Source organism: Crassostrea angulata, unplaced genomic scaffold (assembly GCF_025612915.1).
Source record: "Crassostrea angulata isolate pt1a10 unplaced genomic scaffold, ASM2561291v2 HiC_scaffold_148, whole genome shotgun sequence".
NCBI lineage: Eukaryota > Metazoa > Mollusca > Bivalvia > Ostreida > Ostreidae > Magallana > Magallana angulata.
Window position 1 is genome coordinate 99,956 of NW_026441703.1, and position 27,232 is coordinate 127,187.

The window sequence follows — 27,232 nt, forward strand, 5'->3', positions numbered from 1 at the left end:
CACCCTCAAATAGTGTAGATTCGAAATTATAAAAGCCGTGATCTCAATCTAATACTGGGGCCCCAAGAGGTGTTCAAAGTTTAGCATAGAAATATAGAGGGAAAATGTTGAAAAATCTTTTTCTAGGGAACTATAATGCTTCAGCTTGTGAGATAACTAGGCAAGCATCCTTAAATAATGTAGATTCCAAATAATTAAAACTTTAGCACTGGACTAATACTGTGGCCCCAAGAGGGGTTCAAAGTTTAACATAGAAAGATATATTGAAAATGTTTTTAAAAAGTTTTTCTCGAGAACTATAATGCTACAGTTTGTGAGATTACTATGCAAGGATCTTCAAATTGTGTAAACTCTAATGTAGTGGAACCAAGAGTTATCTTTCTTGTGTTCTGTACAGTCTGAGAGTTATTCCTCTTGAAGTGGAACTCTGCTATGTTCAGTTTTTCAGGTTGTGTACGTGCGGTCCCACCGCAGTGCTTCACATTTTCATTCCTATGTTACTATTTATGTTGTTCAAGCCAACCATAAACCTCGGACCATAACTGGGTCCCCAGAAAGGGGTTCAATGTTTAAAATAGAAAAAGCATAATTATGCTACGAAATGTAATGTTACAAGGAACTGCTGTTCAGGTGAGCGATGTGGCCCATGGGCCTCTTGTTGTATTATATTATACTGTATTGTATCATATATATAATGATATTGTTTTATGTGATCAAATACAATAATGTATAACATGATACAATGTCATATCATATGTTACAATATCAAAATGCATTATTATTTATTATGGTATTTTATTAGCTCACCTGAGCTAAAAAGTCAAGTGAGCTTTTCTAATTACATTTTGTCTGTAGTATGTCTCTGTCTGTCTGTAAACTTTTCACATTTTCAACATCTACTCTAGAACCACTGGGCCAATTTCAAACAAACTTGGCACAAAGCAACCTTAGGCAAAGGGGAATCAAAGTTGTGAAAATTTAGGACCATGCCCTTTAACAAGGGGAGATGATGAGAAATAATTGAAAATTTTTAAGAAATTTTCAAAATCTTCTCAAGAACCATTTGGCCAGGAAATCTGAAACGTATGTGGAAGAATCCTCAGGTTGTGTCAATTCAAAGTTGTGAAAATCACAACCCCTCGGGGGGAATGCTGGAGAAAATGTACCCAGGAGAAAACGTACCCAGGAGAAAACGTACCCAATTTATAGGGTACGTTTTCTCCTGGATAAAACGTACCCTATGAAAATAATAAATAATGGTTTTCATGGATATTCTGAAATGAAACAAAATAAAATATACAATGAACATTTGTAGCATTTGTTGCTGTTGTTTTTAAATGCATAGTCACGTACTTAAATTATTAAGACAATAATTTGTAACATACACATACACGAAGATGGCCTGAGCAGTTTAATTAGTCGACAATTAATACACCATAAACGAGACCGTGAAATAATTAGTTTTTATTGCAATCTCATTTGGAGAACTAAATGATGAGTATCTCAGGAAGTCGATATCGCGTTATTTTTTTTTTTTTGCACTTTTTGAAATTTATCTATAAAACAAAGTTGCTTAATAAAAACCAAGTTCACATGGAAACTACTACGAAATGTAACATTGAACAGTCAATTTGCTTCTGACGCCACTGACATGCTGCTCAGGTATTTAATTGATTATCACTATAATTAAAATCAGGGGATCTCGCATGGAGAAACTCAAATCGGTAAGGCTACTGATAAATGGATAATTAGAAGAAGTAGTCAGAAAACACTTTATGACAGGTCATTATTAAATTCGTACTAAAATAAAAGTTGCTACAATTATTATAAACTTAAGATATTATTCATAAAATGAATATATTTCTATACATCTATGCATTGAAGTATGCATTAAAGTAGCATTTGAAAATTATTTAATATGTCCAACCCCTTTAAAATCATAAAGTATTAAATTCATATACAGTGGAGCCTCAGATATCCGGACGCCAGATATCCGGACGCTTCACTTTCCGGTCGATTTTTATTGGGAACGGAATTTTTACACAATAATTTGTCTCGTTTATCCGGAATTCCGCGTTCCGGATCCGGACGGTCAAATTTTACCACATAATACAGTTTTCCTTTCAATTTTACCTCATTTAACCGGACGGTCACATTTAAGTGTTCGGGGGCACAAAAGTTTTTTATGCGAAAGTGCAAATTGGTGTAAAAACATCTGACACTGGTTGTTGGTTTTAAACAATGCCTTCGTCCGGTAATCGGGGTCACCTGTGTCACGCTATGTACTCGCCTGAGGATATTACGATAAACATGGATGCGACATGTTTAATTGTCGCCATTTAACTTATGAACTGTTATTGTTTGATTAAAATGTCATGAAAATTGTTCAATTTGTGTTTTATTTACAATACAAAACAAAAGTATGAAGATTCAGAATAGTTTATCTAAACATTCCGGCATAGAAAGATGACAATTGGATAGTTAAAACACATACAACAGGCATACATAAAAATCACATAGCAAACATAAAATATTGGACAAAACTGGCTCAGTCACCCATGTATAAGTAGAGAGACTTGCTGGATTGAAGAATCCTCATGGAAGAATCTTCCCGATGTATGAGACATCGCCACAACGAAAATTGTTGAACCCAGCAAGACAGAGTTGGAAGATCCACATGGTAGAAATTCCCCAGTACGTGTGTACTGCAACAACGGAAGTTGTAAACTCTGCTATAAAATGTACAACTATGCAAGTTTTAGCTGATTATAAATTCTTAGTGGGGAAATTATGACAATAATAAGGCCAAAACTCAGGAACAATTAGTAAACATGAGTGACTGAGTGCCCCATAAGTATTTATAACGTTTACGCCATGGTAATACATACGAATAAAACAAAGACTTTGCGAGATATATACAGTGCATGTATTACAGTATAAAAAACACAGAATTTAAACAGGTAAAGTAATAATGGTATTACGTAGTTTACAATATACAATAAGAACGTAATCTTGAAGGTGCTAAATAACAAGGTTTACATGTTCAGGCACTTAGTCAGCTGACATGGATCATAGACTGTTGAGCATGTTTAATAGCAGAGTCTGGTGTTCTAATATATCGCATGTAAGAATCGGAAGTCCACCTTCCTAAGGATTTGATGAGATGATCTTCGATACGCGCTTTTGCTGCAGATGTGGCAGCACCGATACGGAATGAATGTCCAGTGATGTGGCTGTTGGCATGGTTGGTGCGCTTTACAATTTCCTTCAGCATAGACAAAAAGTTACACCTATTGAGGGCACTTCCATTCTCTGTTATGAACAAGGGAATATGCACTTTTGGATCGAAAATGATGTTTCTTGCATACAAGTAGCTCTTTAGTTGTTCGAACGGACAACTTGGTATGATTTTTAAAACAACTTGATTGCAACTCCTTTTCGAAAAGGATCGGTCTTGGATTGTTTAAGAAAAAGAACAGCATGGTCGTTGTAAAATTGCACATCATTTAAGCACAGATTCACGAAAGGGTCAAAAGATGTTTTGCATGTAAATTCTGCACATCTAAGGAAACCAAAGAAAGCGACTACACACACTGTTGTCATCAACGTATCCATGTATTTTGAAAAAACTCCATTTTGAAGTATGTTGCACAAGTCAGTTAATACTGGGAAAGTAATCGGTTGTTGGCTTGGTTGGAAAGATTGACTTTGTCTTTTAATTCCGTTCAGTAGCATGTGCAATCTTGGTAGATTTTCTGCCGAATCGGTGAATGGATTATGTTTACTAAGCAGGGTAAGATGATGTCGGATCCCACATAGATAAATTTTGATGGTTTGGTACGACAGATGCATGGAATCGTAGCAGTAGGTGACGAATTGCATTAAAGTAGATTCTGACACATTGTCGCACAGGTTGTTCATACGGTTAAACTTTAGAAAGGCTTGATAACCGGAATTATACGTAGCTCTAGTTGAATCAGACACGGAGTCTTTCATCAGCTCTTTAATTCTGTGGGAGGGTTCCAGAGAATATCCATCATGGTTGGGCAGGGATGAGGTAGTCTGTCTGCTTGGGGAGCCAGTCTTCTGAATTTGTTCATCTGAAATCGAGACAAAGCGTCAGCAATTACATTAGTTTTGCCTGGAAGGAACTCAGAATATATACAAAAATTGTATTTAGCGGAACACCAGGTTAGTCGTCTCATCAATTGCATAATACTGAGGACTTTAGATCTTCCCTTTTGGATAATATTTACAGTAGCTGCATTATCACAATAGAAAAGTATTCTTTTTGAAGACCAATATTTTCCCCAGAGAATGGCAGCTACAATGATAGGGTAGAGTTCACGTAGTGCCATAGATATTTCCCTGTCTGATTCCTTTGGTAACTTTTCTGGCCAACTGTCACAGAACCAATGACCGTTGAAGAATCCCCCGAATCCTACGGTAGATGAAGCATCTGTATATAAATGCATGCTATTGGCTGGAGTTCTTTCTATATCATAGAAGAATGATATGCCGTTCCATTGATCCAGAAATAATTTCCACATTCTGATGTCTTCTCTACACTCTGCGGTCAGATGGATGTGATGATGGAGCTCTCGCACTGAAGAGGCTAGGCACAAGAGATAGGACACGAATGATCTTCCTGGTACTATGACACGAGAAGCAAAGTTCAAATGCCCTAAGAGTTGCAAAAGTTCTCGTTTAGTACAACTTTGCATCACACAGAAGGTTTCTAACATTTCTCGTATTCTATGGGAACTTTATCTGGAGGAAGTCGAGCTTGCATATTCATAGAATCTAATATGATTCCGAGGTACTCAACGACGGTATCCGGGCCTCTAGTTTTATGTTGAGCAATTGGAACGTTTAATTTCTTAAATATCATAGTCAGGAGGGCCATGGTCCTATCCGCATGGAAATCTGGTTTGTCTATAGTCAGGAAGTCATCGAGCAAATGAAGAATAGATTCAATTTTATAATTGTTTTGTGCTATCCAACAAATTGCTTGAGAAAACTGATCAAAGATCTTTGGGCTTGATCTACATCCGAACGCCAAACGAGTATAGTAATAGTATGAATTTCTCCATTTCACACAAAAGAGATGATACTGGGACGGTAGTATTGGAACAAGTTTGAAGGCGTCGGATATATCAGTCTTGCACATCAGGGCGCCTTGCCCACATTGAACGATAATTTTGATAGCATCATCTATTTTCACATAAGATAGAGAGCATTCCTGTTTATCAATGAGTTCATTTATACTGGGGTGAGTGTCATTGTTGTGAGGAGCAGAAAGGTCCACGATAAGCCTTTTCTTTTTTGAATACTTGTGTTCGGCAATTCCGAGAGGAGACACGCGATAGCTTTCAAAGGGAGGAGCTTTATAAGGTCCTGCAAGAAATCCCTTTTCAACTTCTTTTGATAATAGTTCGTCAACTGTATCCACGTTCTGTAAAGCTGATCTCAAATTTCTGCATTCCCTTATTTTCAAGTTTGTTTCCTGTACTTTCGTATCGAATCCATTAATGAAGCCATTGATAATATATGAAACAAAATTTTGATTTTCATGGTTTTGAAGCTCTAATTTCAACTGTTTGATGTTTATAGTGCAGCACGATGTCGCTCGGACGGATAGTCACTTTTGATTGGTAATTGAAGATGCAGCATTCTTTGGTTTGGTTTTCAGATTACAAGTTAGGAAAGAATGATCTTTGTTCTTGCATATGCTACAGACATGAAGGAAGGGGCAATTATTTCTCCCGCATCTTTTTGACGAGTTGAAATTGTTGCAAATTTCCTGTCCGTTATGTATGGTCCTCTTTCTGCCATGCCTATCTATATTGGTAGGTTGGAAGGAATTTTCTACGGAACTGGTTTGCAGCTGTGGACAGAACTTAGAGTCATGTGAAACTTCCGAACATATGGAGCAGGATTTGGATCTTGAGGCTATCAATTGTACGAGATCTCTGTCTCTCACAGACCAATCTACTTTAATCTTGTGGACTGCCAGAGCACTCGCGCTTCTTAAGGAAAAGAGTTTATGATACTCATAGAAACGTTCTCCATATACGTTGTACAGATCTACTATGATAGCTTCATAGTGATCAAGTTCGTCCCTGCGGTTTGGAAAGGCCTGGCACATAGTGCGTTTGTATTTTCCAAAAGCAGTGAGAAATTCAGCAATTGTAAGATTTCTTTTCAGTCTGCTGTCCTCCTTCTCAGTCTTTTCTTTCTCAGATTCGCGGATTTCATAGTAAGGTATGAGTAATGAAGCGAGGTTGACGTCCTTACCTTCTAGTATTTGCTTCCTTAAGGAGTTTGAAATCAATTCCATTTGGGGCAGGTCTTCGGGGTGTGTTCCGAATTTCCTCGACGTATGACTGATTACGTCCGACTTATAGTACTCCTGCAAGTTAAAAGCAGGAGAACTTTTCAGGTTGGTTTCCTTAGTCGTGATCAGTGAAGTTAGACTAGAAACCATAGTTTGTAGACTCTGTACTGTGTGTACTAAAGACTCGATAACTGCTGGGGAACTGGAGTCAGTTGTTGATGGGTTTTGCGAACCGGAAGTCGCACTGTTTTGGTAAGTCGTACGTATACCCAAAGTCGTGTTGTCGGTAGAGGCTTGTTCGGCTAATAGCAGTGAGCTTGATGAACTTGGCTGTTCGGCGAATTGCGTTGAGCTTGGTGGACTTTGCTGATTAGTCGATGGAAGGCTCAATTGAACAGAATTGTCTGTAGAAACAACAGGAACGGTCCGGATTTCATCTGTAGACGCATTACCTAATACATTATCCACATACAATTTTCTTAAAACAGATATAGGGAAGTTTGAAGCGGCACTTATATTCACTTCTGACAGTTTTTCTCTTAGGGTACCGGCAGGCCAATTTAAATAATTACTCATGTCAAGAGAGTTGCCTGAAGTTTTCTGTCTCTTGGAACTTTTTCTGGTCGCCATTGTTCTTCACAAACGATCGATTAAAATCCGTCATTCACCAAAAAACAGAAAGTCATCGTCCAAAAATGAGATCGATTATAGTATCATTAAAGTTCACTGGAAGTATATACACAATCAATAAATCCGGATGATCGATATTTAAAGAGAAATCCTTTTGATAAAGAAGGTAAATAATAGCTTGGTACTGACGCTGTCCGGAACCATCGAAAGATAAGGGGTCACGTGACCTGTAACTTATGACCAATGGATAGAGATAATTGCATAACTGTTGCATAATCTTAAAAACAACAACATAAAGACGTAGAGGGGCTTAGTATGAAGAGAATTGTATGAAATAAACTACGCTTAAAATTTTAAAAATAAAATAGTTTAAGCTACAATTAAAAAGGTCATCTATTGATTGAATTAAAATTATATTAATCGTAGTGTGATTAGATCGTTCGTACGCCTATTCATTTTAAAATGTAATTGAAATGAAATATTTGATAATTTGAGTTCTGTTAACGATAGTTATTAAGACCGCTTGGGATGTTCATAGTATCGACATTAATTTTATAGCGTGTGTTCAATTAACAGTGTAATAATAATTTATGCCAAACATGGCGTGGATGAGTGTTCACGCTACTTGTAAATATCGCTTGGGTGCAACTAACTCTATAGAAAGATGGATACGTAAAATTAGCTTGGGTAAGTTCTGTCAATAAAAAAATAGCTTGGACAATTATCAATAAGGAAATATATACAGATTTTCACCCATTTTCAATCATCAAATGTTGAGCAGCTTCAAACATGTCAACACCACCGGCCAAGAGAGCGAGAGTTGCGATCACCGCTAGCTTGAAGAAAAAAATTTGTCAGCGTAAAGTGGAACACCGACTTTCTTCTCTTCGCTTTGTTATGGGAATGTAATTAAATTATCGGTTTAATACAGTGATTGTTATGTACATGTACATGTACATGTGTTGCCTTGTAGAATGTAATGCTTGGTTTCCTGTGGAAAAAACATACCTTAAATAATGTTTTTAACAATATTTTGTTTTGTTAATTAAAAAAAAAACTAAACTTTTACTGTAGTGCTTATGGCTATCAAAATAGAATATTAATTGTATAATTAATTTATGAGTTATGTTTCCATAAATATTAAAGGTAAATATCACAATTCAGATATCCGGACGCTTCACCTATCCGGACGATTTGACCTGGGGACAAAAGTGTCCGGATAAGTTAGGCTCCACTGTATCTATAAAACTCATTTCTGTATATTTATTATGCAAAATAGTATTTAAAACTATTAAGTAGTATAATTATGATTTTCATAGGGTACGTTTTCTCTTGGAGAAAACGTATCCGGGTACGTTTTCTCCTGGAGAAAACGTACCCTAGAGATTGGGTACGTTTTCTCCTGGGTACGTTTTCTCTCGGGTACGTTTTCTCCTGATACCCCCTTGGGGGTAGGGTGGGGCCACAATGGGTGGGGGGGGGGGGAGTCAAATTTTTACATAGGAAAATAGTAGAGTAAATCTTTTAAAAACTTCTTCTCAGAAACTAAGCAGCCAGAAAAGCTGAAACTTATGTTGAAGCATCCTCAGGTAGTGTCGATTCAGAGTTGTGAAAATCATGACCCCCAGGTGTAGGGTGGTGCCACAATCAGGGGTCAAATTTTACATAGAAATATATAGAGTAAATCATTAAAAATCTTCTTCTCAGAGACTAATTAGCCAGGAAAACTTAAACTTGTGGGAAAGCATGCTCAGGTAGTGTAGATCCAAAGTTGTGAAAATCATGACCCATGAGTAATCATGAGTAAATCTTTAAAAATCTTCTTCTCAGAAACTTATCAGCTGGGTGATTAGAATTCTTTTAAATTGTGTAGACTCTGGCAACTGGACAATTCAGATTTTGATGTAGGTTTATATCCCATATACATAAACAATTGTATAGGATCTTTTTGAGAACTGCAATGCTCAACATGTGTTATGACTATAAAATAATCCTGTTAGAAAAGTACTAATGATAATAAGAATATCCAAGGGGAAAATGGATCTATATTTATACAGGATCTATATACATACATCATTGTCCAGACAGTTTGTAGTATGATTCCATTTAGCTGATTTTATCATGCCTATTGTTCCTTAGTTGATGATGTGGCCCATGGGCCTCTTGTTGAAGATCTGCTTATGAGATCCTTGTGCACCACAGCGTCCTTGCCTTCCTTTTTTATTAGCTCACCTGAGGTGAAAGCTCAAGTGAGCTTTTCTGATCACATTTTGTCCGTCGTCCGTCTGTCTATCTGTAAACTTTTTACATTTTGAACTTCTTCTCTAAAACCGCTTATCCAATTTCAACCAAATTTGGCACAAAGCATCCTTATGGGAGGGCGAATATAAATTGCAGAAATAAAAGTCTGATCTGTATTCAAAGCGGAGAAAACCTTGAAACTGTAGAAAAAGGGGGGTGCATTTTTAAAAATCTTCTTCTCAAGAATTACTGAGTCCAATTCAACGTAGTTTAGCATAAATTATCCTTATGGGAAGGAAAATACAAATTGCAAAAATTAAGGGCTAATTCTGTTTCAAATCTGAGTTATTACGAAAATAATAATAAAGGAAAGGCGTGTTTCAATCAGTTTAATAGCTTTGGGTTCGGCATCCGGTAAAATGGGTAGACAAGACTTGGCCTGGGCAAAACAAAAGATTGGCGGTTATTAATCTGCCAATCTCATTAAAATTTCAGGATATTTGATGGACCAGTATATTTGTATTTGCTGTAAATATTGCTGCAAAATAATGCGTATTTGGAATTGACGATTGCCGATCTGCCCCGGCTTTTATTTTGCCACGGCCCGGGTTTTCTTACCCTTTTTACCAAGACTCATATTCCATACTTCTAAAACGAGGTTCTTTGTTTAAAGCAGCCATGACATTATACGAAAAAGGGTCGATCTGACTATGATGAATTTGCTTGTTGTGCAACAGTTTGCGTATGAAGGGAAATTTTTGAAACATGCAAAATATATTGGTGCCAATTTTGTGAAGTAAATTGAGGCTAAATATTTCAATGCGTTGACAGTTTTCACACAGGAAGTTGGTGTTAGCTTGTTCTGATTTTCGTTTCGTTTTCATTATTTATGCTTTGTAACATCAGAACTATTGTCTGTATTTCGTGATTTTTACATATCAGATCAAACAGAGACTTCGGTAAATCAAACAGTTAACTGTTTACTTGCGCAAATTAAGCAAAATCTGATGTATCAAAAAAGTACTGAAATACAATTCATTTTATCTTTTGCGTAATGGTAGATTAATGCAATAGGTTTTGTTGAGATGCTCGGCATTTTCTCGAGTTTATTCAGTTTACCGGTAAATAGAGTTTGATATCGCTGACGGAAATATGAAGGTATATACATGTATATATATGATTCATTTCGAAAAAATAAATTGTGTTCTTTATTTGTTATAGTGCATGTTTTTTGTGTTTAATTGTTTACAATTTCTATTTACTAACCATATTTGAGTGTTAAGCTTCGAATTATAAGCAAGATACAGAGATTTTACTCACAATTCTATGTTTGTACACAGATCTTAAAAACTAAAGATTAAAAAAGTAAAAAAAATTGTATATATTTATTAAGAAAATTTTCAAAGTCTGTTCTTCCAGAAACCAACTTTAACAAATTATTGTATTGTAAACTTAACTTTTTTTCATCATTATTACTCCTACTGTACATGTGATCCTTGACTGTGTTTGTGTACATTTGTATATTAAACTGATTTTGAACCTCAAATACCAGTGAACTGGTCTTGAGTGAATAAAAGAATTGAAAATCTTAGGCCATTCTATTTTTTCCATTTTAAATGCTGAATAGGAAATACCAAGTTAAAAATCTTAAGCTGAATGTAATAAACTCATGTAAAAAAAAAAATATGACTCAAACCAAGGCGAACTGTGAGCTCTGTATCTTGATTATAATTCTACGATTGACGCTGAAATTTTTGTTGAACATTAGATATTCTATATGAATAAGAGTATGTTAAATACTTGTACAAAGAAAATAAAAGAATGATATTCTGTATATACCTACTCTCTAGGGCCCCCTCTTTATACAATAAATAATGTGAAATCTACATCAATTTTGATAGTTTTTCAGACACGGGTAAATAAAAACAACATCTTTAAAACAGTTTCAATAGTTCTGACACATTTCTGTTGCTGGGATAAAGTAATTATCGCTATTCCTAAGAAAATATCACAGCGGAAAATTATCCTGGTTTGTACGAAAAGTAAATAACAGTCATTTAATTATAATGGAGAAGACAAATAAAATTTTTGAATGTTTTTAATTTGAGGAATTGAGCACATTGAGGTACAATTTTCTTCACATCTATACATGTAGGATTTAAAAAAACAAAACAATAACTATTATATATATTTTTTAAATACAATAACTGGTAAGAAGTTGATGAAAAAATTGTACCTATATGCTCTCATATATTTTGATCACTTTACAAAGTGGGGGGTGGGGCAGAACGAAAATAAAGGGAATTGGAAGTTAACAACTTAACAGTGTACCCCTACCAAATGTTTAGTTTTATATCTTGCATAGGATTTTCTTATTCTGGTAAAAAATAGTATTTCATGAAGGTACAATATCAAATATTACGTGTATGCAAAAATAAGTGTAAAATTTGAATACTTTACAATATTTATTTTTTGTTATTCTACCAAGGGACCATACGGCACAATATCATTTGAACGCCCATTGTTGCTCAGGTGAGCGATGTGGCCCCATGGGCCTCTTGTTTTCGTACATATGGCAAGAATTACATTGTATGCCTCTTTGAAATCCGGTCATTTACAAAGTCAAACTTTCTGGGTTTTTAGCTCACCTGATCTGAAAGCTCAAGTGAGCTATTTTGATCACATTTTGTCCGTTGACTGTCTGTCGGTCGGTCTGTCTGTAAACTTTTTACATTTTGAACTTCTTCTCTAAAACCGCTTGGCCAATCATACCTATTGTTCGTTAGTTGAGCGATGTGGCCCATGGGCCTCTTGTTGAAGATCTGCTTATGAGATCCTTGTGCACCACAGCGTCTTTGCCTTCCTTTTTTATTAGCTCAACTGAGGTGAAAGCTTTTCTGATCCCCTTTTGTCCGTCGTCCGTCTGTCCGTCTGTAAACGTTTTACATTTTGAACTGCTTCTCTAAAACCGCTTATCCAATTTCAACCAAATTTGGCACAAAGCATCCTTATGGGAGGGCAAATATAAATTGCAGAAATGAAAGACCGATCTTCATTCAAAGCGGAGAAAACCTTGAAACTGTAGAAAAAGGGGGGTGCATTTTTAAAAATCTTTTTCTCAAGAACTACTGAGTCAAATTCAACGTAGTTTAGCATAAATCATCCTTATGGGAAGGAAAATTTAAATTGAAAAAATAAAGGGCTAATTCTATTTCAAATTTGAGTTATTCACGAAAATAATAATAAGACAGAGAGAATGAGGGTCAATCAGTTCAACTTTGGGCTCGATATTTCATATATCGAAAACCAGTCTTTGTTAGAAGCAGCCATCTTGAAGTTGAACGGATATAATTTTGGTTGTTGTGCAACAGTTTACTTGCGAAGGGAATATTTGAAACATCCAAAATATATTTGTGCCGTTAATGTGAATTAAATTGAGGTTAGTTATTTCAATGCATTGACATTTTCATTTGTGACGGTGGTTTTAGCTTGCTTTGATGTTCGTTTAGCATGTTTAGTTTAACTTGAGAGGGACCGTCTTTATTTTCGAATTAAAATTTTTTACGTGTAGACCGGTTAATCAGACAGCTGATTGTTTACATGAACCTGCGCAAAATTTGATGCACTAACAACATATTATAGAATACTATTCATTATGTTGGTACCTGTAATTTGATACGATCTCTACGTAATGGTTGATTAATGCACCATGTATTATTAAGATGCTCAGCAATTTCAATCTAAGCGGAGATTATTCTCGTGGCTAGGAATTTACAAGTATATATATGATGAAAAATAAATTGTGTTTTTTCTTTGTTTTAGTGCATTTTTCTCTTGTTTTAATTGTTAAAAATTTCTATTTACTAACCTGAGAGTCAAGCTTTGAGTTATAAGCAAGATACAGAGCTTTGCTCACAATGCTACTGTATGTTTGTACACAAATCTAAGGTTATGCTTTAGTTCGTTTATATTTTAAATGGAGCTATGCTTAATAGGAAATACCAAGTTTAAACTTAAAGTTGAATGTAATAAACTCATGTGAACAAAAACATGACTCGAACCAAGCTATGTATTTTTCTTATAATTCTACGATTGACTCTGAGATTTTGGTTGATCAATAGAAATGTCTTGTTAAAAGGATGATATGCTGTAACTACTTTCTGGTGCCCTTTTCTTCAACGATGAATTGCATAAAATCTACACAAATTTTTAAAAGTTTTTCGAACACAAGTAAATAAAAGCGACGTCTTTTAAACAGTTTCCATATTCCTGACACATTATTATTATGAGGATAAAAGCATTATCGGTGTTCTTAAAAAATTGCAATGGAAAATCATCTTTCTTTGTAGACATTTGTTGTTTTTTCAGCAATAAAATGAAAATAATGGGTAGGCCTTGGTACAATAGAGTGACATGCCTGCCAATACATAAATTTGAATTATAACTCTAACATATGTGACAACATTTTTCAGTTAAGTTTATTCATCAATCGAGTGAGTAAGGATATGATATGTCATACGAAATGAATTCATGCCTAGTAAACGACAATCATTTATAATGGAGAAGGCCTATTAAATTTTTCAATGTTTTTAGTTTGAGGAATTGAGCGCATTCATTTTTGTGCATTGGGGTACACTTCTCTTCTTTCACATATAGGATTTTTAAGGCGTCGAGCTAATGCTCGGCAGCCTTCTAGCGATCGTCTGGATTGGCAATCGTCCAAAAATTCATGCTCTGCACCGCCTTTTTAATGCACATAAAAAATAAGTTCCTTGAAGTATGAAACGTATTACAAGATTTGTATTCCTTTTATTCAACTAAATTGTGTACAAAAAATCCAACTTTGCCTCCCTGGTTATTGTCAACTCATTGCATTAGTAATCAAGAAATGGCGGATGAATACAATAGGGTGCAATGTAAACATTCACCAAAATATTATTTAAGTTTATCGCTTACATTTTGATTGGAGACCGTGCCCGATAGAAATAAAATTTGATATGTAAATTTATTTGTTATCGGTCATGGTCTCCAAAATAATTGTAAGCGATAAACTTTTTGTTGCAATTAATAAACATTATAATGCAGTTGGTTTGGTCGAGCATTTTAGATAGCACGTGTTGTGGATTTGTTTGTAAACAACCATAGCATAGGTAATCTTGTTTCAAACGGGAGTTGAAATAAATAAAAGTATGTTTTATTATTATAATTAGGGACACACTGCTAATGTATTCAAATTATGAGCCTGTGAAAATTGTGCAAAGACTTTTTAAAGCAGAAAGAAAATGATTTTTTTTTGGAACTTTGAAATTTCTTCAATTTTTTGTAACCATGATGAGTTATTGTATTATAAACGCATCACTACCTATTTTATAACTAAATATACTGATTATTGTTTTTTAAACAGCACAAAACGTAATTTATTTCCTTGTTTAGCTCACCTGAGCTGAAAGCTCAAGTGAGCTATTCTGATCACATTTTGTCCGTCTGTCCGTCCATCCGTCTGTCTGTCTGTCCATCTGTAAACTTTTTACATTTTGAACTTCTCTAAAACTGCTTATCCAATTTCAACCAAATTTGGCACAAAGCATCCTTATGGGAGGGCAAATATAAATTGCAGAAATGAAAGACCGATCTGTATTCAAACCGGAGAAAACCTTGAAACTGTAAAAAAAGGGGGGTGCATTTTTAAAAATCTTCTTCTCAAGAACTACCGAGGCAATTGCAAATTCAACGTAGTTTAGCATAAATTATCCTTATGGGAAGGAAAATATAATATGCAAAAATTAAGGGGTAATTTTGTTTCAAATCTAAGTTATTACGAAAATAATAATAAAGGAAAGGCGTGTTTCAATCAGTTTAATAGCATCGGGCTCGGCATCCGATAAAATGGGTAGGCAAGACTTGGTCTGGGCAAAACAAAAGATTGGCAGTTATTAATCTGCCAATCTCATTAAAATTTCAGGATATTTGAAGGACTAGTATATTTGTATTTGCTGTAGATATTGCTGCAAAATAATGCGTATTTGGAATTGACGATTGCCGATCTGCCCCGGCATTTATTTTGCCACGGCCCGGGTTTTCTTACCCATTTTACCAAGACTCGTATTCCGTACTTCTAAAACGAGGTTCTTTGTTTAAAGCAGCCATGACTTTATACGAAAAAGGGTCGATTTGACTATGATGAATTTGCTTGTTGTGCAACAGTTCGCGTATGAAGGGAAATTTTGAAACATGAAAAATATATTGGTGCCGATTTTGTGAAGTAAATTGAGGCTAAATATTTCAATGCGTTGACAGTTTTCACACATGACGTTGGTGTTAGCTTGTTCTGATTTTCGTTTCGTTTTCATTATTTATGCTTTGTAACCTGGAAACTATCGTCTGTATTTTGTGATTTTTACGTATCAAATCAAACAGAGACTTCGGTAAATCAAACAGTTACGTTAACTTTTTACCTGCGCAAATTAAGCAAAATCTGATGTAGGGGTACTGAAATACAATTCATTCTATCGGTAATTCGGCATTATCTTTTGCGTAATGGTAGATTAATGCAATAGGTTTTGTTGAGATGCTCGACATTTTCTCTAGTTTATTCAGTTTAAATAGAGTTTGATATCGCTTACGGAAATATGTAGGTATATACATGTATATATATAATTCATTATACATGTAGTGCATGTTTCTTGTGTTTAATTGTTTACAATTTCTATTTACTAACCATATTTGAGTGTTAAGCTTCGAATTATAAGCAAGATACAGAGATTAGCTCACAATTCTATGTTTGTACACAGATCTTAAAAGCTAAAGATTAAAAAAGTAACAAAAAATTGTCAATATTTATTATGAAAATTTTCAAAATCTGTTCTTCCAGAAACCAACTTATTGAATTGTAAACTTAACCTTTTTAGCTCACCTGAGGATGGGGCCACAATGGGGGGGTCGAAGTTTAACAAGTGAATATATAGATTAAATCTTTAGAAATCTTCTTCTCAGAAACTAATCGGCCAGGAAAGCTGAAACTTGTGTGGAAGCATCCTCAGGTAGTGTAGATTCAAAGATGTGAAAAACATGACCCCTGGGGGTAGGGTGGGGCCACAATGGAGGGTCGAAGTTTAACATATGAATATAAAAAGTAAATCTTTAAAAATCTTCTTCTCAGAAACTAATCGGCCAGGAAAGCTGACACTTGTGTGAATGCATCCTTAGGTAGTAAAGATTCAAATTTGTGAAAATCATGACCCCCAGGGGTAGGGTGGGGCCACAATGGAGGGTCGAAGTTTAACATAGGAATCCACAGTAAATCTTTAAAAATCTTCTTTTCAGAAACTATTCAGCCAGGAAAGCTGAAACTTGTGTGGATGCATCCTCAGGTAGTGTAAATTCAAATTTGTGAAAATCATGACCCCAGGGGGTAGGGTGGGGCCACATTGGGGGATCGAAGTTTCACATATGATTATATATAGTAAATCTTTAAAAATCTTCTTCTCAGAAACTAATTAGCCAGGAAAGCTAAAACTTGTGTGGATGCATCCTCAGGTAGTGTAAATTCAAATTTGTGAAAATCATGACCCCTGGGGGTAAGTTTGGGCTACAATGGGAGGTCGATGTTTTACATAGGAATAAACAGAGTTATTCTTTAAAAATCTTCTTCTCAGAAACTAATCAGCCAGGAAAGCTGAAACTTGTGTGAAAGCATCCTCAGGTAGTGTAGATTCAAAGTTGTGAAAATAATGATCCCCAGGGGTAGGGTGGGGCGTCAATGGGGGGGGGGGGGGTGTCAAGGTTTAACAAAGGAATATATAGGGGAAATCTTTAAAAACTAATCAGCCAGATGATTCTTTATAATTGTTAAGACTTTGGCCCCAGGACAATTCTTTGGCCTCACGAGAAGGTTCAGAGTTTGATGTACGTTTATATCCCATATATAAACTATTGTTACAGATCTTTTTTAGAACTGCAATACTCAACATATGATATGGCTATAAAATCATCCTGTTAGAAAAGGGACTAATGATTATAAACATAAGAATATCCAGGGGAAAATGGATTTTATTTATACAGGATTTACATGAATTATTGTACATTGTCCAGATAGTTTGTATTATTACTCCATTGAGCTGATTTTATCATACCTATTGTTCCTCAGGTGAGCGATGTGGCCCATGGGCCTCTTGTTATTTTAATATTATTTGATATATGACTATTAGTACAGTACAGAAATTCAAATTATTGATATCATTCTATATAAAAGAAAATGTCAGCCTGACGCCTTTATGGCCGTTCCGGCCTTTGATTTCAAATAAAATACAATAACTATAGTCTGTCCCAAGTTGTTGCTTTCATCACTTGTTGATGATTTTTAATAAAAATACACATACATGCGAAAGAAGTACAGTTGTAATTGATGAAATGGAGAATATAGAAGATATCTTCATTTACATATTATTCCTTTTCTCTCATAAAAGTATACAGGTACAAAAACAAATTTCTAGAAGAGATTTATAATTGGGGAATGTTTACATCTTTTCTCCATTCGGAAGTACTCGGGACACCTCGCGCAATTTTTCAACGTTACCATCCAGGCTAATTAATGGCTAATGCAATGCAAAATCCCCGTATACTTTTTATTTTGGGATGTGTTTTGAAACCTAAAGCGGTAGAGGGGGCGTTTCAAAACAGATAATCTGGACATTTTTCATATTAGTGGATGAACATAGTTTGAGCACAAAGGTATTTTTTATTATCGAACTATCAAGCGAAAAGTGGTGGAAGCAAAAAATTGGGATAGAGTATAGTGAGGAGTGGAGGGAGAAAATGTACCATTATGCTCTCGTGTATTTTAATCGTTTTATAAAGTAATGGGTGGGGGGGGGGGGGGATGTTATAATAAAGGGAATTTGAAGTTAACTGTGAACAACTGAAAATTTAGTTATTCATATTGCATATGATCTTATTTTCGGTAAAAATGGTATTCCATTAAGGTAAATATGTCAAAGATTAAGTATGTGCAAAAATAAGTGTAAAATTCTGATATTCATTTTTGGTTAGTCTACCAAGGGGCCACATTTCACAATATCCTATATTTACAATTGCAAATATTTTTCCTTATATGAACCTATAGAAAATTGAAAACGTTCAATTCTGTATATTAACATTTGCAAATAAAATTCCAAATATGAACCTATAGAATAGCGAAAACATTCAATTCTGTATGAACTTTTTCATGGCATCACAATGATCATAGCACATGCTTATCGCTTGGATTGTTGTAAACTTAAAATTTTGGCAATTTTAACAGTTCTGAACGATTTGTTTTTTTTCAAACGCAAATATCAGTAATAAACAGCAATGTGAAAAAGTTCACTGGGATATAAAGTTGGTTGGTACATGATCAAATCTACTGAGAAGCCCTTTGGGCTTCACAGGATTCGATCACGTGATCAACCAACTTCATATCCTGGTGAACTTTTTAAATTGCCATTTATTTCTTTATTGAACGCCCATATAAAGCCAGTGTTGATCAGGTGAGCGATGTGGCCCATTGGGCCTCTTGTTTACAAAAAGCTTCTGAAGTCCATACCTTATTGATATCATGCTTCTCTTTGCGTACGTTTCCCCGTCTGAATTTCTCAATCCAGCATAAAATGACTTCAAGAATTCTTACAACTCTGCTTTGGGTGTAGTATACAATTCCATTCCATTCTTTTCGGATTCATTACAGAATGTTTTCAAAACACTCATGCTTGAGTTTATTGCTTTTGTCGTATTTGCCGAATTTTTTTTGTAATTAAACTATCAAGTTCCTCTGATTTTAGATAAACAAACCGCAGACGTTGGCTTGACATGTTTAAAATTCTCTGAACTGTTTACATTTTCTTAGCAACTGGCTCATTGAATTTCGAACCGGACGTAATTGATATGCAGAATTCTTGCACTTGAGTGTGATGTAACAGTTTTGGGAGGGCAATATAACTATTTCCTGTGAAATATAACTGTTTCCAGGAGGGCAATATAACTGTTTCTGGCATGATTAAGCAATTTTCAGGGTATAATAATAGAATCATCTCATTTTTGTCATAACAAGAAAACTTATTCATAAATGTTTTATAATATCATATGTTACAATATTGTGATGTATTATGTGATATGATATTGTATTATGTGATCAAATACAAGACAGAGGGTTCCACTTAAACTGATTGTGGTTAAACTGATATTTTGGTTATGCTGATATTATAATAAAACACTAAACCATTTCTTATATCTTCCTTTATATATTTTCCTTGTAATCTGATAGGAAAAAATGTCATTTTTGGTGAATCTGATAGGATTGTAATCGTTTAACGATATTTTCCCACCCTCTTACACATGTATATTCCTTCATTAAATTGGTTGAAACCCCTCTTGTGTACTCAGTATCTCTCTAAGGGCTAGTACACACGATAAGACTAAAGTTCTTGCCTTGTCGTGTGTACACCCTTGATATACGATTTTGCAAGCCTTTCAAGTCAAACTTACGAATAGAGCATTGCTCTTTTTCTAATACAAAACTTGGCTAACCTTTGTATCATAGCCAATGAAAATCATTTACCCTAATGTCAATCTATATATCAAACCGTACACATGGGTAGAATTGGGTTACCACATGGTATAATGACCATGTTTACGAAAATGTGATCGAGAAATTATGCTGTCTGTGGTAGGAGGAGGAAAACCTTACAAAATTTTTAAAGGCGCTAACGGTCTTCTAGGCACAATTTATGCAGCAGTCGATTGTGTGCACCGTGCACAGCTCTTCTTTGAACACAACGACGTGTCCATACGCTTCTGTTTACCCCTTTTCTCTTTTTAATAAGTTTAATTGTGATAGCCAATAAAATAACTGCTGTTACAGTAATGATATTGTCCTCCATATTTTTGCAATATTTAGTAAAAAACAAAAACATGTGGAAATTATGGAAATTATCGTATTTTGCCGACGAATCGTCCATCCGGACGACTAGTCGAATTGCTCATTTTTAGCCAAAATTTTAACAAAATCCACGTCGATGCAGACGATACGTCAATCTTATCACTATAAAACTGCAGTAACATTATCAGTGTATAATGCCACGATGTCCCCGATATTGCTACCAATTATTATTAATGATTAACATTTAAACAATTACACGTTATACTTATGCATCATATTTTCAAATACCGGCAACATCTACAAAGTCGCTTGAATTGTAAACAATTCCCGATATCGCTTGTTATGCAAAACTTACCTTCCTTTGTCAGAAATACATGTATTTTATTCCCATGCATTACAATAATTATCCACGCTGACTATCGTCAGTGTATTCGCCATTATGTAACCAGCCACCTGTTGACTCGGCGCGTGGTCAATGTTTGTTTAACAATTTTCGGTGTCAGAGGCATGCACCTGTCTCGTGTCGGACTTCAAAGAGGGATTTCAAGTGCAGAAAAATTAGCAATTACTATGATTTGATGAAATTTGTTTACTTTGTATCCAGTAATGCAGTTACACGCTATTGTTTTACATAGACACTGTTAGAAATAGATCGATCATTTGTAAGACTTGATAATGACGACTTACGACATACATACGTTTCCTGAAAAATTTATCTAACAATAATCAAAGAATTGGACAATAATTAGTCAATAAACTATAATCACTCTTAAAACGGTACTTTTTATATATACAGGGAGTGAAATTGCCGTATAGATCTCAGCCTTAGGGCAAGATTATTAGCACAACTGTTCAGCCGACCGTATAAACAATAGTATTGATAATTGCCGATTGAATTTGACCATTAAATACATGTATTTCTTATTTATACTTTCCACTAACAACTCTTTACTAATAAAAAAAATAAAACTTAAAAACATTCCCCTGACCTACTGCAATAATTTTTTCCATTCAAAGAACTATATATGATTTAAGTCAAATTTGGCCCCCATAATTTGCTAATGACGCCATTTTCATAATTCAATCAAAATCAGTCAAAAATGGACATTTTTCTTATCTTTTTTTGAAAGGGAAATATAGAGCAACTCTTTGAACAAATACAAACGTTTTGTCACTTATAAGTACTGGAGAGATACATCTTTGGTGAAAATATTTTGTTTGTTCAAGCAGTCGCTCAATGTTTCCTGAAAGAAAAACTGCTTCAAAACAAGCCGTTTTATGCTTAAAATGCGAAAATGGCGGGAAAAGGTAAACTTTATGATGTCATATTTTTAAATTGTGGGCACTAAAATCAAAATGAAAATTTTGAAAAAACTTCAAATGTATATTTGTACAAACAAAACAAAGAATTACAGTAAAATGACAATGTTCATTTAAGGGGGCCATTTTAGGCTCAAACCATATATAGTCCTTTGGTTTCGAGTTTGCTGAGCAATGTTATCTTCCCATTAGTGATATATGGAACCACGTGACGATGTGTTTATAAAAACGGAATGGTAAAATTTTTAATTGATTAAAGTTTAAAGAGCATGTGACATCGAGGAAATTCTGATTAGGCCAAAATTAAAAATTTTTATGTTACCCCTAACGCGACTAACCCAATTAATTTTTTTTTAGAGTTTTAAGGAGACTCATATCTTTTTCGTTTTACAATCAATTTGTTAGCCTTGATCATTATCATGAATTACTCACTTTATGATCAGTAACTTCGCCAGAATTTTCTCCGAGAGAGAAGTTGAAGTCTCCCTGTGTGTGTGTGTGTGTGTGTGTGTGTGTATATATATATATATATTGATATATATATATATATATATATATATATATATATATATATATATATATATATATATATATGTATTGTATTTTATTGTATCATAGGATGCAATATCGTATTTTATATTATTGTATTGATTAACATTGTATCTTACAATACCTTGTGAAATGAACATATGATTATCAAACTATTTTTTAACATATGATATACAATATTATTATACTTTCATGTTAAATACTGAAATCTGATTGGTTTAGACGCAGTTGTTAATCCGTTCTATTACCCTCATCATTAGTAACACACTTAGCAATGGGTAACACTATATAAATAGTGCCTGTTTGGGAGGGTAACAGTTGAAATTAACACCGCGAGAAAACCATTGTCAACCGACACAAAGCATCGGTTTAGGTTTATTTTGTTATACTGAATGTCTGAATTTTTAAGAAAATTTTACTGCTTTCATATCGGAATAACGTGAATTTTACAGCGAACCGTACGCGCATAATTTTCGCACATGTAACAATTTTTATTGTTATACTTTCATGTTAAATACTGAAATCTGATTGGTTAAGCCGCAGTTCATAATCTGTTCTATTACCCTCAGCGTTAGCAACACACTTAGCAATGGGTAACATTAAAAATTGTTACATGCGCGAAAATTATGCGCATACGGTTCGCTGTAGAATTCACGTTATTCCTATATAAAAGCAGTAAAATTTTCTTTAAAACTAAGACATTCAGTATAACAAAATAAATAGTGTCTGTTTGGGAGGATAACAGTTGAAATTGACACCCCTCATAACCATTGTCAACCTCGGCTTCGCGTTGGTTGACAATAGTTTTCTCGGGGTGTCAATTTCAACTGTTACCCTCCCAAACAGGCACTATTTATATAATGTTACCCATTGCTAAGTGCGTTGCTAACGCTGAGGGTAATAGAAAGGATTATGAACTGCGTCTTAACCAATCAGATTTCAGTATTTAACATGAAAGTATAACAAAATGAATTGTTACATGCGCGTAAATTATGCGCGTACAGTTCGCTGTAGAATTCACATCATTTCTATATGAAAGCAATATAAAAATTCTCTAAAATTAAGACACTCAGTATACCGTAATGTCTCGTGTATAATACGCACCCCAAAATTTGACCAAAAAATGGCGAAAAAAAGCAGGTCCTATGTATAACACGCACCCAAAAAATGGCGAAATCAACGGCTGCCATTTTCCCCCAAACTATCGATGTTTCATGTTAATTTTATAATCCATGCGCAATTCTTTAATTTTGAGATCGAAACATAGCACAGACGATGAAAATCGACGGCCGCTATTTTCCCAAATAACTATCGATGTTTAATGATAATTTTTTAACCCAAGCGTAATTACTGTAATTTCGTGATCGGAACATGGCCTTAGCGATATCAGAGTCAAAGTTCTTACACTTTTAATTAAAAAGGACGGCATGATTTACATGGGCGGTATTAAATATCATTTGACACTTTGTAAAGAGTTTCTTACAACATCAGAGAAGTAGAAGATCATCATACGTAGAGAAGAACGGCAACCGAGCTTAGTGCTTAAAAGTAATAATGTTTGCAGACATAAACCAAAAATGATTTAATTGTTTAATTATAGTCAAACCCTTTGATTGTTGTTTAAATAAACATTGTGAAGAAACGTACGTATGTCGTATATCGTCATTATCAAGTCGTACAAATGATCGATGTAATTTTAGCAGTGTCTATGTAAAGCATTAAAGTTTAACTGCATAACGGGACACAAAGTAATTAAGTTTAATAAAATCAGAATAATTGCTTATCTACATGCACTTGAAAACACCATGTGAAGTCCGACACGAGAGAGGTGCATGCTTCTGACACCGGAAATTGTTAAACAAACATTGACCATGCGCCGAGTCAACAGGTGGCTGCTTACGTAATGGCGAATACACTGGCGATATTTAAACTTGTTTGATGCAAGAAATAGTGTTGAAAGAGGATAAATATTTCAATACATGGGGAAAAAAACTAAGAATAAGGTATTTCTGATGCAGTAAATTTAGTATACACTCATTCAATTTGCATAACAAGCTATATCGGCAGTCACTACTCCCGTGGTATCAAGAATCACGGCTTGAAAAAATGGGGTACAATTTTTGTCCTATGTATAACACGCACCCCCCACTTTTGATCAAATTTCGGCTGAAAAAATGTGTGTGTTATACTCGCGACATTACGGTAATAAAATAAATAGTGCCTGTTTGGGAGGATAACAGTTAAAATTGACACCCAGAGGAAACCATTGTCAACCGCGTCGGTTGACAATGGTTTCCTCGGGGTGTCAATTTTAACTGTTACCCTCCCAAACAGGCACTATTTATATATTATAAACAGTGTCCATTAGTATTCAAGGTCATTAACTATGATTTTCATATGATAAGGTGATGCCTCAGCTTTGTAATCTGTGATTACTTATAATGTGATAAGGTGGTCTCATGAAGGTGATGCCTTGTCTTTGTTAGCTCTTTAATTTTTGATTACCTATGATTTAGGTTTAAAAATGATATAAAATTATATAAATAAAAAAAAAACTCTTTAAATATCATTTATTAATTTAACCAGATTTTCTCTATATTCAACAGTGAAATGTCCACAGGGAAGGTATTTCAGTGGAACGACTTGTGTGATATGTGAAGATGGACAGTATCAGGACTTAACAGGACAATCAATTTGTAAACCTTGTGGTGGAAATACAGTATCAAGTGAAGATAAAACAACTTGTATTGGTATGCACTTATTGTAAACAAAGATTATTAATATTGAATACCACTAGAAAATTGATATAGTTCACACATATATTCTCCCAAAACAATAGGGCTAGTCTGATACTTTGAAAGTCTGATGAGCAAAATGATGTTTTGGAAAGTATACCTCTCATTATTTGGAACCTGAAAGCATTAGATTTAACATAAAGCATCCATTGTGCTTCACATGGTAACCTTAAAAAAATTAATCTGCTTTCTCATGACTCAGTGTTTCAATTCTAGATAGGGAGGTAGGGAATATAATTTTTGGCTCAACAAAGATTCACTGACAGATGAACTTTCTGATCACATGTTGTTAATTGGCATATAAGGTAGCCATTTTACATTTTTACTTCTTCTCAAGAACCACATTAAAATTGAACAGTAATGATACACGATACTCATGATATTTTGCGTGACTATCTGCGATCATGCTATTTATGGGGTTCCACCAGTGTTCATCCGAACACGCTCCCACAGCTTTGCTAGTTTGCTATTATTGAATGCAGAACAAGCTAGGCAACAGTTCACAATTTATTATCTGCCAGCACAGAATCAATATACAGATAAATGTCAATGTCCATATAACAAAAAAAAGCAAAAACATGTTAACCACAAAGTCCATTGGTGTTGGAGAAAGGCCACACTGTCCTTGCTCTGCTATGGAAGGTCTGGGGGTCCACCAAAATACCAACACGCAAAAGGTGCATTACGGGCAAGACGAGGGCCTTTTGTTGATAACAAGTGCCAGAGATGTCCCATGCTTGATAAATGACATGTGGACGGGGATGACTCGAGACATGACTATTTACCCAGTTTTCCGGTGATTGTTCCCTGGTGTATACTCGTACTTTCTAACCTTGAGTACATCCGATGAGCCCCCCTCCCCCCCCCCCCCCTTTGTTAGAAGGGGGAGGGGGTCCCAAGTATGGTGTACTACTTGTGAACCCCAATCATTAGCACATGGGATGCCAATTTCCCAACACATACCGGTATACACCGGCCCTCCGCCTAATTGACAGATGGGGGAAAACACACAGGCCAGACATGTCCCAAAATGACCTCTTTTTAGGTCCCCCAGGACCCCCCATGAACATTGATATAATGTTCTCCATTACCCACACTCACACAAACCAGAAAAGAAATGTTAATGACAGGAGTGTGCCGTCGTGTCTAAATACATGCGTAAACTTTGCTAAAATGTTACGGTGTGAAATAACAGCTCCTCCCAAATCTAATACAATTGATAGTGTGGCCCGGTTTTGTGAGGAACAGACTGCTGGGAGAGATAAAATTAGTTGTCTCAGGAGGGGGCGAGTGATGGACCTCGGGTGTCAACTGTGTTGCCCTTGCTGCATTTAAGACCTTTGATTGCTTGGATACAAGAAAAGACTTAGTAGTGTTGTGTTGTGCCTAGTTTATGATTGAATGAAAAGGCACATATATAGAGTTTCACTGTTTTAGCCGAGTATTTTGAATGGACAGGTATGCAATGAATTTGAGTAATGTGTCAGTAGATATGGGCAAGATGTCTGGGAGGTTATAGAATTCAAGGAAAAGGTGATATTTTTTGTAAGCTGTACTATAGGCTAGTTTGGAGTTGTGTGACAGTGATGTGTAAATTAATTGCAGTTGATTGCTGCGTGGGTTCCGTCACAATGCTTGCAGCTGTGTTTAAGCCTGCAATTTGGGTAAAAACGACATTGTTCACCGCTGTTGTACAAGTTGCAGTAGTAGTTATTGCTTAGTGTATTTGGCCGATGTTGATATTTAATGGGAGGGGTGTAAGGATTTTTAGCCTGGTCAGAATTCAAAGGTGACTTGTTGTTACTGACAAACAGCAGCCACAATTCGGTGTTAATTTGACCCCATGAGGTGTGGGGGTCTGACGCTTTCCTAAGTCTAAATTGTTCATCGTACTTGTACCAACCAGAGGATTTAGATGCCGCAATGCGGATATCCCGCATATATTTCAACAGATCCTGTGCTCTTGTACGATATTTCTCCAGCATAACGCTGGAAAAAATTATAAAAGCAGATGTCCATTTTTCAATAGAGAGGACTAGAGAATTGGTATTTTGCTTAACCAGGCACATTTTACCTTCTCTGATTTGCAGTTCCCCTTTTGTTTCAATTTCATTAGCGAGTTCTATTGCGGACTTGAGGAGGAGAGTCAAATCAATGAATTTCCCCTCCCAAATTTTTTGCTTAAGTTTAGGGGGGATGTGGCCGCCAAGTGGGTCAAAAGTACAGACCCTGAAACGTGCTACTACACCAGTTGCACGGTTCGGTTCGTTACGCTTTTTGAACGGTATACGGCTCGCTTTGTGAACAGTACGGTTCGTTTTGTGAACGGTACGGTTCGCTTTGTGAACGTTATGGTAAGCTTTGTAAATGGTACGGTACGCTTTGTGAACGGAACGGTTCGCTTCTTGCATGGTACGCTTTGCTAAAAATAGCTGCACGCTTTATTAA

At 35.3% G+C, this 27,232-nt stretch overlaps 1 protein-coding gene and 1 pseudogene across 2 annotated transcripts in view; one reads left to right on the plus strand and one right to left on the minus strand.

Annotated features, from left to right (window-relative positions):
- Nucleotides 1-27,232, plus strand: part of LOC128169557 (sushi, von Willebrand factor type A, EGF and pentraxin domain-containing protein 1-like) — a 160,512-nt gene that overhangs the window by 73,988 nt on the left and 59,292 nt on the right. For both annotated transcript variants that reach the window (XM_052835674.1, XM_052835673.1), the window contains one exon: nt 24,596-24,739. In XM_052835674.1, coding sequence (XP_052691634.1) covers nt 24,596-24,739 — 144 coding nt within the window. The remainder of the gene's footprint in view (nt 1-24,595; nt 24,740-27,232) is intronic.
- LOC128169559 (uncharacterized) lies at nt 2,431-7,181 on the minus strand (annotated as a pseudogene).